Source organism: Labrus mixtus, chromosome 20 (genome assembly GCF_963584025.1).
Source record: "Labrus mixtus chromosome 20, fLabMix1.1, whole genome shotgun sequence".
Taxonomy (NCBI): domain Eukaryota; kingdom Metazoa; phylum Chordata; class Actinopteri; order Labriformes; family Labridae; genus Labrus; species Labrus mixtus.
In genome coordinates, this window is record NC_083631.1 from 21,014,696 (window position 1) to 21,029,484 (window position 14,789).

At 42.3% G+C, this 14,789-nt stretch overlaps 2 protein-coding genes across 2 annotated transcripts in view; both read right to left on the minus strand.

Moving 5' to 3' along the window:
* LOC132954465 (basic proline-rich protein-like) overlaps nucleotides 1–11,146 on the minus strand; it is a 33,428-nt gene extending 22,282 nt beyond the window's left edge. Inside the window, exon 1 of the mRNA XM_061027019.1 lies at nucleotides 11,134–11,146. Coding sequence (XP_060883002.1) covers nucleotides 11,134–11,146 — 13 coding nt within the window. The remainder of the gene's footprint in view (nucleotides 1–11,133) is intronic.
* The window catches only part of gh1 (growth hormone 1), a 188,783-nt gene that overhangs the window by 114,457 nt on the left and 59,537 nt on the right, over nucleotides 1–14,789 (minus strand). The window lies entirely within an intron of this gene.

Genomic DNA, 14,789 nt, shown 5'->3' on the forward strand with positions numbered 1-14,789 from the left:
GTTTTAGCCCATAAATTGAGGACAGCTCATCGAACATTTGAGGCTCCATGTAGCGTGACTTTCTTACATTCAAAGAGAAATATGGCAGAAACTTGGGACTGGATGTGACGCGTGTTGTGTTCCAGCTGAGGTTTTCGGTGGCTTTTATGTGGAAAGCAGCTCGGTCTGACAGAAGTTCAAACCTCGGGGTGATCTTGTACTTCTGGCAGATCGGCTCAGAGGTGGCAGGGCAGAAATATGAGCGACGTCGTCGTCGGCGGTTGTGCAGCATATCACATTAATAAACCACCTCGATGCATCATTCTGCAGCCCTCTGGCCTGGACCGTTGCCCAGAACAAAGAGATTGAAAGTCATTTGAATCGGGGGGTGCGGAGCAGAACTTACACGAAATGAAAGCTACCGAGCGGACCGCCCGTGAATACCAATCAGACGGAGAAGGCCGTCAGAGCCATTAGTTAGAAGGGAATGGAGACGCAGAGAGCAACTTATTCAGGGTTAGAAAAAAAAGACAGCACATCCAAAATGCATTGTCCCACTTCCTCTCTTCCTGTAAAAAAAAAAAAAAGTGAGACCTGATGGTGAATGTTAATCGCTCCAACACGGTGCTGCATTGTCCACAACCATGTTTCCTGTTCAGCAGTCGTCTTCTTCTCTCGCCTTTTACTCGTGTTCTTTTCACCTGTAGATAAGTGGGATAGTTTGAAGGAACGGGCAGAAATAAATAATGTTTTGCCAACAAGTTTGCAAGTTTTGTGAGTTAACATTAAAAACTGAAAAATTTGAAAGCATTATCAGGCAAAACAGCGTTTTAACAGAATCAGAATCAGAAATACTTTATTAATCCCAGAGGGAAACATGATCGTTACAGTTTCTCCAAAATATACAATATAGCAGTATAAATATAGTAATACAAATATTAATCAAATAGAATAGGAATGTAAGTAAGATGCAAGAAATATTTACACGAATAAGAGTCAGATGGAATATATACACACATTTTTAAGATTGTTTCAATATTGCACTTTGTTATCATGGACATATTATTAATTATTATTATATTATTATTATATTGCAGTTTTAATAAATAATGAGTTATGGTGGAGGTTACAGTTCTTCAGTTAACAGGCCTGTGTTCTCTCAGCCTGTCGTTAGGTTGACTGAAAGTTAGGTTGAGACAGGATTTCCAACATGGCGGCTGCTGCCGATGAGCCTCCAGCGCCCCCTGCAGGAACAGACGGGTGACGTCACTCAGGCTTCATCCATTAATATTTACAGTCTGTGGTTGCTGTCCAATCAGCTCCAACGTGTTGTTGGGCTGCGCTGATATGTCTGTGCATCCTTCTCCTCACCCTCACTGCTCTGTTCATTCAAAACTATAAACTATAAAGTGGTTGTTGGCAACATGAGACATTTCAGAGTGAGGTTTATTGTCGATTGAAGTGTAACACTTTCTGAAGTGGGTATGAGCTCTCCTCTAAGTTTTAATCATCCTGAACATTCAACGTCATTAAAATAAGAATTTGCGCAGAAGGAAGTTCGACGCCATCATCTGGAAAGACTTCTCTCAGCTTCCCCCCCTCGACTGAAACGGATTTCCAGCATCTCTGGGTGTATAACTGCACATATCGCTAAACGTACCTAAATGAACTTCTCTCTATTCTAACAGGGAATTGATGTTTTACACTTGAGCTCATAGAGAGTGCATGTGGTTCAAATGAGCTGCACTTTCAAACAAAAACACTTCCCTTGTGTATCCATAAAGTACACTATAAGTGCCCTTCTCAGACTGATTCAATCTTTTCTATCTCTTCATCGACTTCAACACCGACGGCAGAGAAGATGAAGAGCACCGATGCTTTTTCTTTTCCTCCACGAGAACACTGAAGAGTCAGGAAGTAAATTCTGAAGGAGCTAATTGCACCGCGAGGTCGGAGGAGTAATGTCTGCTCCGACACGGAGTGCTTCACGCAGCTGTAATGGACTCTTTGACATCTTTGAGAAACAAACTAATTACTTACAGTAGAGGGGGCTGCGTGTAGTGTAGGAGGTGAGTGTGTTTGTTTTATATCTAACATGTGATTTTAATAGTTTTTTTTACGATTCAACAGTGCAGCTACCACAGAAGAAGAAGAACGCTTGTTTACACATGCTGCAACTAAAACAGCTGTTTGCGGAGTAAATCACAAAGCGTCAGGGAACACTGACGACCTCATTCAAATGAAGGAAGACGCAAATTGAGCTTTGACGTAATTTCAGTCGCTTCAGGTTTCTCTCCTCTCTTTTGATGAATTGTTGGAGAGACACAAACCACGTTTTAATAAACTCTCCTAATCAAGCTTAATTCGCTTTTTTTTGGAATAGCCATCCGTCACAGCGCTAATTAGCAAACATTACGTCCACTTTCACTTTGCGCCGAGCGGCCGGTGAACTACTTATTATCGAGTGATTCAATCCGCTGAAATTGAACTCCTCTCTTCCTCCGACCGTGGAGATACATTTGCACAAAAAGACAGAAATTTCACACACGAGAGCGCCGAAAGTTTCTGCAAACTTTTCTTTTGGGCTCCAGTGTCCATGTCTGAAATAAAGAAGACACAAAAGACATGTTTGACTGCAGCTAAAACGCTCGCTTGGGCGTCAGATGTATTTGGGTTTTGACGCCCTTCGGCTGATTGCGTCTCTGTTTTTTTTTTTTTGTTGTTGTCTTGTTTTCACCACATGCTCCTGTTCTGATGTTCCACCGGCCGCCCCGCTGTGCATCCTGCTCTGATTCGGCCCCACTGAGAGCGAGAGGATCCCGGAAAATTACAAGAGACTTCACTCCTTTTATATATTTATTTAGTCTATCAAGCCTTTCTTCCATTCTGTTGCTTTTGTTTTCCCAAACTGCCAGACGTGTTTCAGCTAATTGAAAACGACCCGCTGACAGGCGTCTGAAATAATGAAGCCTCTTTTCCTCGCATTTTTCTCCCCCAGGATGGCCCCTTCTCCCTGGCACTTCGGTCCACATCAAAGTGGCGTATTAGTGTGAATCTGGGGCTGAAGGAATTATTGATCACACTGAGAGCTCTGGCCTCATAGTTACTGCTCCTGCACTGAGGGAGAGAGCGGTGTGATGGAGCCTGAAAACTGAGCTTTCAGAGTCTGGAGACAACAGTGGGACACACTACGGGGGCTTTATGGGCCTTTAAAAAAAATAGTTATTTGAGATAATTATCTAAACACTAGAGAGCATGACAGGGGCTCCAAAGCAATCAAATATCTGTGAGCAATAATGGAATCAACTTATGCTGAGATTGCCTGTAAATGCATTTGGTTATTTGGCTCTAAAGTAGCTCAATTTGAGAAAATAATCCGATCCAAACTGTAATACAGAAATGCCGCTTTTTTTAACTTGGCTTATTTTTGTACTGACTTTTCGTATTTCTGGTGTCATTCTATGGGGCAGAGATTCCCAAAACATACAAAAAAAATGATCTTAAATAGCAAAAATCTGAAAACATTGATGACATTCCCATTGCTCTCAACTGTGTCTTGTTGTTAAATGCACATTATTTAAAAGACCAATCAAAACAATAACAAAAGATGACATCGAGGCTTGCGGGGAATCATGGGAGCGATTCTCTCTGCTACTCCCCGTAAAAACAAACTGTGTTGACTGTAGTTAATATGAACGGGCAAATATGAAAAGGGGATATCACCGCAGCACATACAGCGAACAGAACGGCAGCTTTCAGTAGCAGTTCCCACTTCCTTATGGAGCGGTCTTTGACGTAACATCTGGAGTTTCCACGGCAACGATAAACATTTCATATCCGTCATGCCGGCTGGCGCGACAAAACACGTCCCGTCACAACTATGAAATTACAGATTTCTCTGGCTTTGATAACTGTTGGAAATATTTGAGGTCATGTAAGAGCTCAACAAAAAAACACATTGCTGAATGTAAACATTGTCATCAAATTCTACATAGATTACCTTTAAATGCTATGTCCTGCTTCAAATACCTGAGGTAGTGTTGTAGTACTGGAGACTGGTCTTGGTCTCAACATTGTGGGGTTTGTAAGAACCAGTTTAGGCTACATGTGGTCAAAATACGTACAACATAGCTTTGATTGTGCCGGCACATTATGTTTATGCTCACATATTGTGGTCTCTCTTCTTTTTTTTTATGGAAGCACTCAAGTTTGTTTCCCTTGAAAAATGATTTATGTGTTCAACAAAACAGCATATTTCCATGAGATTTCCAGGATGGCCCCTAGAGAAGGATTAGTTATAATGAGTGACCGTCTGCTCATTGGTCTGTGGCTCTTTTACACCTCAAATAAAAATGAGCAATTTATACTGAAATGATCGGGAAAAAAAGGATGAAACCTTAACCATGAACACTTTGTGTGTTTGCTCACTATCACCTTTGAAAACCCTCAGAAAGGAATCTTTCTGTATGAGCCCCCTTTTTATAGGAAGGTTGACCCCCTGATAGTGTCAACAGCAGATATAATGAAGGGAAAAATTGCCTCCTTGAAATGTTTAAATGAAAAATGTTATCACAAGATATTATTTGAATGTGCGTTTCGTGGATTTGCCGTCGGTGAGAGATGTATATCATGAACATTTTTTAATGCACCAATTAAAAAAAAAAGTACACTTTATGTGAATCAGGCCAAAGATGGGGTCCTGACCTCCCTCAACATACTGAACAGCTCCCACTCGGCTGCTGCTGATCTGTAGATTCTGCTTCACAGTTGTTGTGTTTAATGAGGCTGACTGATGCTTCCACGTGAGCTGGATCAACGCGGCCCCGTGTTCTCTCTTTATAAGTGGAGATTGATGAGAAGAGGCCCTTGACATCTCACTGAGTTATGAAAATATAAATCTGTACATAATTAGCCATACTGCTGCCTGACACGGAATGACAACTGTGATCTCATTCATAATGAGAAAATGTTATCAGATATTAAAAGAAGCTACATCTTTCTTTTCCTCAATGATTCTCCTCACATCCTGACACATCAGGTTTTATTCTTTAGCTTTAAACATCTTTGTTTGAATCTGAATCTTATGGGTAATGTTTGTCTCTGATTATATGGACAAACTTCTAAACATGAACTCTGGGCGGTCTATCGTATCATAGATGAGAAATAAAATATATTCCAATTGTTTTTTTGTTTTTATAAAAATATCGTTTTCTAGATGTTTAATTTCCGGGATGATGCACATTGAGACATGTCTTTTATCACTCTGGCTATTTGTGCTTTAATGACCCTCGACTCTGGGGAGAGAGATTGGGGAATAACATGCGGGAAAGGAGCCACAGGTTGGGCTTGAACCCGGGCCGCCCGCTTGGAGGACTACAGCCTCCATATATGGGGCATGACCTAACCGCTATAGGCTGTGCCAAGTGACCTTTTATTTTTAACAGGAAGTCCCTAAAATAAAGTAATGTCTTAATGAGGGAGACCAGGTCAAACATCTGTTGGGTGTCATGTCAAATTGTGATTACAGCAATGTCTTAAACTTCATTAATTTCTTGCTATTATGGACATAAGACCCTCAATTCCATCGTAAGAAGGTTTTTTTGTAGATTTGGGTGGCCAGAGGATTTTACCTCTTTTGTGTGAAAGTATTTCATGAAGGGCAGGAAAAAAGAAATACAACCCTCATACATATCACCTGTACAAGTTGAGATATGTTCAACGGTGCAGTCGATATACTATAAACTGTGTCAGATTGAACGATAGACTGTTTCTCACATTGGATGTTTTCAAGCACTGTATCTTATTGTATTGATTACCGATGAGGCCGATCATTAAGAGCTGACGCCAGCCTTCACGCCTCATCGTACTCAACGGGACAAACCTCTCATTAATCCAGACACTCGTCGGAAAATGTCTCTTTTGAGATTATTTGTCTTCCACTCGTGACAGGTCAGAAAGCGGGGGAGGCCTGAGTGTCCTCTGAAGCACATGTCTGCAAAACATGGCCGCAAACTTTAAAAAGTAATTTATTCAGCAGACAGGAGCGGAGAAAGATTGATGTTCATATTTCATCCACCGATGGTTTCCATAATTCACCAGGCTGGTGGACGGCTGCTAGTCAGAGCTTGTCAAGCAAGCTATGGAAAGTCCATTCTCCATTCAGCTGGCTTACTGGTAATCAAAGCTCGCCACTGAGCATGTCTGCTGGTACATTACCATGAGAGCAAACTGTGGACTCAGGGGAAAGCCAAGACCATGGACTGTAAATATTAATGGACGAAGCCTGAGTGACGTCACCCATCTGTTACGGCGGGGCGCTTTGGAGTCCCATCGATGGCGGTCGTCATGTTGGAAAATGCTGTCTCAGCCGAACTTTCAGTCAACCTAACGACAGGCTGACAGCTGGAGCTGAGGCGTTACACCCTGCGGCCGCCTGTCAATCAGAACAGCTATCCGACTTATTGTGAATAACGCTATGATCATCATTGAGTCAATCTTGGAAGTGGGTATGGTTCCCTTGCAAATTTGATCCTGCAGAGACTTTCTGTATTAGATTGATTGAAGTGGAATATCAACCAGTGACTGATGGCAAAATCAATAAAAAGAACCCATTGCATGCACAATAAGACAATCAATTGACCTCATGTCACATTTGAAAAAAAAGCATACTTGATACTCATTGGTTGAACTAAAAGTGACTGTTTGCCTATACAAGACAAAAACAGACCACAACATTGCAGGTTTAATGTACGAATGTTCAAATCTTGATTATTTTAATATCCTTATAAATAATAAATGCGCTCTCATGAGTTATTCATGCATTCAATTACACGTTTGACTAATCAGGCTGTCAGTGTGACTCCGTACTACCCACAACCACCAGCGACCCTTCAGAGGTAAATCTATATTACAGCCAAGGTGTCACTCACGGGCAGAAATTAATTATTTCAGCTGAATTAAAAAGTAATTATAATTCATAAAAGATTCAGTGTACTGTTTTCCTGCTTTAAAAAATGCAATCTTTTGAAGTGCTGTGATTGACATTCTGCAGACAGTCTTCAACCTGTCGGTCATAAATAATTATATATACAAATGTCATCAAAATGCAAGGAGGGCTCAGGCCTGTCAGTTAATATTTAATGAGCAATACGCCGTTTGCAAAGAAGGAAAATGGAATTACTAATGGGATTGTTTTCCCCCCCGCTCTCTTAATTTCATAAAAGGGCAAATAAAAAGCAGCCCGGAAGACGACGCTCCTGTTAGACCTGCATGTTGTGAGAATGAGGAAACTTTAGCAGGGGGAAAAGTTTGACTTTTTCCTCCCGGCTCTGAGACAGCCAGAGGTCAGCATTCAGACTTGAGCTGTCATTGATTTGACTCGATGAAACAGTCTGACTTTGAGATGCATACATTCACCTGCAGCCTGTTTGTTAAAAAAAGAAAAAAAAAGCAGCATGAAGGTTTTCCAGCCTCCCGGGGATCCTCGCACATAAAACAGCCTCCATGCGGTTCTCCCTGACGTTATATGACTAATTACTTCCCCAAATGTTCTGCCCGGATGCTTGTTTGGATTTGTAACAGAGCGGATAAATCCTCTCTCCGTACGGAGGCTCGGACATGTTCTACCTCCAGATGACCATGGCTGACAGCTCCTCACGGCCCACGGGTTTTTATTTCCTCATTGTTCAGAGCTTTGACAGGGACGGATGTCTCACTGAGGCATGGAGGACAAATGATGACAAATCATATCCATAACATCGACTATCCTGGAGACTGCCAAGAAGTATTTCTATTCCTTTCTAACGGCTTTTTATTTACCTGAAACATGAAAAATAAAATTAAAAAAAACTTGCATCCTCGTGCGTAACGGCTCCAAAGCCCTCCACCGATGAGCATTAAGTGTTGAGTTGTTAACAGCCATGCACTGATTTAACCCCTGGTCATACTAATAATAGTGACGTCAGAGTAGTATTTCCAGACCTGAACAGATCAGGTATTTTAAAGTTACACAGAGGCAGAATTATTTACCTGATCACTGGAAACTTTGTGTGTGACTGCAATGTGCGATGAGAGAGAGAGAGAGAGAGAGAGAGAGAGAGATGGGTCTCAATGGAGTTAAATAGCACCACTGTGACTTCTGGTAGATTTTTTTCTGTGGTCATTAGATGGTATTTGCAAGCAAGGCTTAATTGGAAAGGAATGGGAAGAGGTATGCGCCAAATTTTGGAATATTCCCTTATTTACATATATGCAAATGAGCCATGCGCTTGCACCAAGGACTCTGTCTGTAGTGTGCGGCAGCGCAGTTCACATTTTATCCTTTGCTCGTACTTTGTGGATTGCATTCTATGTTTTTCTCTCATTTTTCCCTGGCTGCAAAAGTAGAGCAATCCTTCTGTGAAACAGGCCTTTAGTTTCTGTCACTTCCCAATCTGTATACTAAAAGATGTAAAAAGCAGTGTTTAAAAAAAACAAGTTCAATTATCTAACATCAGAGGCATAACATCCTCCATGTTTGAGTTTGTTAAAAGTTGAAAGAATGTGTGTATTTTGAGTTTTTCTGTGCAGGCTTGACGTGTCATTAAAACACTTTGGGCTTAATGCTGACGGTTACCAGCTGCAGTGTGATTGTGCTTCTTCTGAACAGAAAGCCTCTGTTACAATTCACCAAAGACCATTATGTATATCAGACCAGTGTTGGGGGGGGGGGGAAGAAAAGCCTACAGCTACTTCTCAAAGCTTAATTTGCACATTAATTCTTGCTGACAAGCGTACAGATAGCCGCCGTGAAACGACTCAGAGAATTGACCCGGTGAATCTCTTAATAGACCACAAGCATGTGAAAGTATTGCGAGTTAATGGAACATGCTGCTGTGTGTGTTTGTCCCTTTGAGGCATCAGAGAGACTGAAGAGCAAATATTAGGACACGCATTAATGGCTGTTGAGGGTTTTGGTGATTTAAATATGTCTGCAAGGTGTGTTTCTGTATTTTATTATGTTATTGAAACGTGTTATTTAGCACTCTCTTATTTCTAACATGAGTTAATATATGGTGTTGTTTAGCTTACATGCTGCAACATATAAGATAAAAAAACAACACTTTCAGAGTTATTTCAGTTACAGTGAGTCGTAACAGCACAGGAGCGTTGGATATTGCGTCGCATTGTGCAGCAACAGACGCTCGCTGTCCACTCTGCATCTGTAAAGTTTTTCATTCTCTGCTGTTGCACTTCTGGATGGCGGGCAGTGTGAGCGGGAAATAAAACTATTTGACAACCAGATTGAAGATTTATTCAAACAGAAATGTATTTTATCAGACAAACTGGCTCCCCCCCCCCCACAGCCTTCTCAAAATGACCAATCTTATCTCACAGACATGTATGCTGCATTCAGGCGCTGCTCGGGTGGTCCGAGTTTCCGAGTTGAGAAGTCGTTCTTCAGACTTCAGTGTGTTCACGTGATTTCAGTTCAGATTTCAGAAGTGGATATTATTAATGCACCACTATCTCCACTTTGTATATGAAGCTCTGTGGAGTGAGAGAAGCGAGTGCCAGTGCCTTGTAGAGAACCACTATTGTTTAGTTGGTTTACTGAACACATCCAAATTTACACAACCTTCTTTATGTAAATGTAGGAATTTACTGAAAATCTGTCCATTGGGTCAGGTGTAAAGACTTGTTGCATTTGGTGCAGCTAAGCTAGTACTCCCCGCTGCTTTTAGGATTGTGATTAGCTTGACGAAAAATGCTGAAAAATCAGTGCTAAACACATTTACAGATAAATCTTGTAACTTCCAAATCTGAGTTTTGGGTCTGCTTTTTTTGTTCCTTTTAACAAATTAACAAGTCAGACAAACAAGTAACAAAGAAAAGAAGGCCTTTTCAAGGTCACCAGGACGATTCCAACATGTTGGATGCAGTTTTTAATCCAGCCAGTAGTGATAGATGAATGGCTTCTTAGCACATTCTCTGCACATAATCACTTTGTTATCCATCTAACCAACATTAGATGTAATGAAGCACATCAGCCTCCTGATGAATTTGATGAACTCCGGTGGATACAGACGCTTGTACTTTTGAACCGCACTCCCGTTTGTTTTATAGCTTAAACAAATGAAAAGCCCAACCTGTGACCTGCAGCCGTATAATGTAATTATTGCTCCGTAATTAAAGAATAATGTGGTGTGTTTCCACTTTTCTTCTTAAACTGGCACTAATTTATATACCGAGGCGCATATTGTGCACAGAGCCATTGTATTAGCCGTGCGTATTACGCCCACACATCAGCTCATTCATAATTAAGCTGCATATCTTAATAGCTGCGGTTGAATTGTCTCACTCCATTGCTGTGTGGATGTTTTATGGGAGGGAGGTGGAGGTTGATTTGGGTCTTCCTTTTGTGTTGCATCAATAATTGCACGTTTGATGACTTCTAGTAGGCTGAACACGGTTGAAGAATAACCGAAAAATGTCAAAGAAATAAAAGACAGAGGCTGGAAAATTCACAAAAATGAAGGGAGATGTGCATGTCATAGCCTGTCAAATAAATCATTGTTATTATTCACACAAAGAGCTGCCATTAAATCTTCATCATGTGGGCTTAACATAGACCGCTGTTTAATAAATCAAGGTGCTTTGGGCGCTAGATGCCACTCCCAAACCTCTATTGTGATTTTGAGATGTTTGAGACCACTCAATTTACTCACCTCTTCAAACTTTAACCAATGTTTGTTCTTCCACCGACCTACAAAGTCGACCTGAACAGGCTCTCTTCCTCTGTCTCACAGGTTTGAGACGCTTCATCGGCACTGAGCATGAATGCCATGAATGAAGTTGGGAAAATGGAATAATGGTGTCAGAGTAGGGAAACAACCCCCCGGGCCGCAGCCCAACAATCATCTCTCTCTCCGTTTCAGTCGGAGGAAGTCGCCCTTCAAAAGCTCTCAGAGGGCGAAGCTGACGAGACGCGGCGATAGATAAAGCTGGCGGCTCCATTCTCGCCCGTCAACCGCCGTGCGTCTCGGAGCAGCGATAAAGATGGATGAGGTTGCCTCGCAAGATCGCAGCCAGACAAATCAAGAGTCAAGAGAGATGGTGATGGAGAGCTTGTCGAAGAAGAGAGGAGTGCTGTCGGTCACATACAGGTGTGTTTACCTCTGTTCCCCATATGGATCCTTTACTGACTGACATCCTGTGTTTTTCAGCAGTTTTTTTTTTTTCTGCAAAGTATCTAAATGTTTGATGTGATGGTGAATTGGTTCTCCATATATCACTCGCTCAATACCAGTAATCACAGAGGGACAGAAGCAGAGAATATAAACTTCATTGTTGTGTAGTAAGAAGTGTGTTTAGGTAGAATTTCTTGGAAGATTATTTTTCGGACATCCTTTTCTTCTTTACTACAAAAAAAAAAACTTCCTACAGCTTCTTAAAATGTCATCAAGAGAGTAAGTACACAAAGTGAAGTAAGTTTTTTTTTTTTTTAAGATTTATTTTTGGGCTTTTTGTGCCTTTATTTTGAGAGATAGGACAGTGGATAGAGCTGGAAATCAGGGAGAGAGAGAGTTGGGAATGACATGTGGGAAAAGAGCCACAGGTTGGATTCGAACCTGGGCCGCCAGCCTCCATACATGGGGTGTGCGCACTAACCACCGCCCCACCAGCACCCCTCAAAGTGAAGTAAGTTCAGCGTGTTTCATAACCAGCTAAAACCTCCTTCACAGTGCTTGTTTACGCCACTGAAAGGCTCAAACTGTTTTTCTTACTGCTGCCAATGGTACCAAATTCTGGGATTCACGTTGAGGTTGGCGGAGCTCCTTCATTATAGAATCAAACATGAACTCGTGGTTTTAGGTTTGTGAAAATCATTGTCATGCTTTTTTTTTTTTATTAACAAATGGACTACAGAAGAAGAACTGTCTGTTTTATCAATCCATCCATCCACACTCATCTCCTTCCTTTATGGAATTTGTTCTGACTGTTTTATCATTTCTACAAACCGTGGAAGCAAGTTTTGTTTTGGGGTAAAGACTACTGGCATTTTCACATAATCAATCAATCAACCAAAATGTATTTGTATAGCACTTTTCATACTACGAATGTATCCCAAAGTGCTTTACATCAACATTTAATCAAACTACGACAACATGACTCCCTCCCCCACCCCCTATCCCACAATCCAAAAACTAAGGTAAAAATAACTAGATAAGAACAGGTACTGAGGAAACACTGTCATTTATTCTAATTGAGGAAAGGGCACACTTGTTTCGTACCGTGCCCGAGGACGATTGCTCCCCCCTCCGCGTACACTTGCGTATGTACACATGCCGATACAGCAGGTGGCAGTATGGACATAGTTGGTTTGCAAATCCCCCAAAAAGCAGAAAGAAGAAGAAGCGACCATGGCAACCACTTCAGGACCGAGTCCATCCTGGTAACTGTGGATGTTTTTGTCATTTCTGAGACGCCAACAACGACCATCTACCGTGCCGCTCAGGACGAAAAGGGCCCGTGCTACGCTGATACGACGGTTTTTAACGGGAGAGGAGTCGTTTTGAGTCGCGTCATATAGCGGTCCACTTCCTTGTTTAAGCACGGTTGCGTTCAAAATCTCCCGAGTACACACAGAACCGTGCACGAGACCACCTCTTCAAGCGAACTCGGGCACAGTACAAGTACAGGACGTTTGTGTTCACACTGATCAAATGAACCAGACTTTGGGGTCAAGCGTTCTCGGATCCGGGCCTGGGTCCATAATGTGAAACCCAACCTAAAATGAACTTCATTTTTCTGTGGAGGAGAGTTTGAACGAAAGATGCCCCTTTTTATTGTTTGTGGCTCTGTCGTGGTGGTTAGATTACACTTTTTCATTTCAAGGGACAATAAATAAGGATTTGAACGAGGTATGATTGTTGATTACATTACAATATGTGCCACTGTTAATCTTCTGTGTTGTGTCGCCATGGCGATAAGAGTATGAAATGCTGCGTTCTATATGGTTGGGCTGTAGAATGCTGTTCACTGTGACAGACTGAGCATCTTATAAAGACTGGAGCTTCAACCGTGTTGGTCTACTGTCGAGTTTGTGGGTAAGAGATAGTCGTGAAAGATCGTGTTGCAATCAAAGCATCTGGAAATATTTTTGTCAGTGTTTTACCGTGTGATCTTTTTCTGTATTTTTATATATACAGAAACTGATTCATCATGGAGTTCATTGAAGGGAGTACAGGAGTCTACAAAGCCGTCAGAGTGTTGTTTGATACTCTTGATTTATGAACGTGCTAAGCAGATCTGCTGGCACATTCAGTCCTTCAAAGTGAAGGTTGCAGTGGTGGCTGAACTTTTCTGAATCTTCAGCAGAAGAAGCAGCACCCTTCTGAGCTCACTGTTGAAGCAATGACCGACCTGCTGGTCGAAGAGAGCAGGAAGTCACTGAGAGTGCAGCTCTGGGAATTTTGAAATGGAGGATTTCGATGAAGGTGAAGCCTCTGCTCCAGTTGGTGTGGGAGGTGAACACCAGTATGCAGAAGAGAGATGTTGAGTTTCAAGCCTCAACCAAATTATTGAGCCCAGAAGAGGTGATGCTGGATTTGGTTCCCAAAGTCCTGCGGGGCTTCTGGGTCTATCAGAACATCCAGTGACATGCCCTCTGAGAAGCTAAGTGAAATGTCTTGTCACTAAAGCTGTTTTGGATGGAGTCTCCATCTCACTATCTGCCATGCTCCGTCAGGTCACCGTCTCTCGCTCAGTAAGAGACAACATGGCCGTCTCCATTGAAGGGAAGGTGAGGCAGATGTTCCCTCAGGATACCCTAAAGAGGAAGCTGAGGGGTTGAAGATCATCACCAGTGTCACAGTGGAGCACACATGCATGTTGTTTGAGCCTCAGACTCAAATAGACAATCCCACTGATGAACCTCCAGCCATCACTGCTGTCGATGGCTCAGTGATGTATGAGATAGTCTACACTACGTCCAGCTCCTCCTTTAGCCCTGCCAGCTGAACATGGGTCCAATCCTTGGGGCTGAGGTTTTGGATTCAGAACCAACCAGAACCAAATATGATGCTTTCTCCACCACTTTTCCCAGCATGGTGCTGATGAACTTTCTGCCTTCAGTGAGGCTATTTAAGAAGAGCCTTTACCAGGACCAGAACCAGACTCTGCCGCTGTGATGCAGCTGAACCTACAGCCAGGGTGTCAGTCCTGGGTGTTGAGGTTGTGGATGCAGCCCAGTCAAGGAACCAGAGCCTGCAATTGTACTTTCTCCACTACTTCCAGTAGATTCTAATGAGAAAACCCTCTGGTGTCACTCAGGCTATTCAAGAAGAGCCAGTACCAGGCCAGGAACCACTACCTCCTGATGCCCTGCCAGTCCTGGGGGTTGAGGTCCGGAAAAAGCAGCTGAGGCAAGAAGCCCCATACTTTGCCTGCTCCACCATCAGATGTACCAACGACAAGGCCTCTGCCATCTCCCAGGCTACAGGAGAAGAGGCTCTACCAGCCTCAAAACATGGTTTCAGTCCTGGGAGGGGAGGTGATGAGCAGCCCAGCAGAAGACCAGCTCTTCAGATCTCCCATGATGCAGTGCAGGGTGAGGTCCCTGAGGCTTGAGTCGGAAGTTTCTTCAGGTGGTTTGAAAAAGCAATCTACTGCTGCATCAAGGTACATTTTGACTTTGATTGAGATGTTGCTAAGACAAAGCATTATGAGTAGCTACAAGCACCTTTTGTACATTTTGTGTTTTTTATTTTTTACATTTTTAAATTATATTTTATATATTTTAATAGCTTCTTATACTGTATTATTTAAGT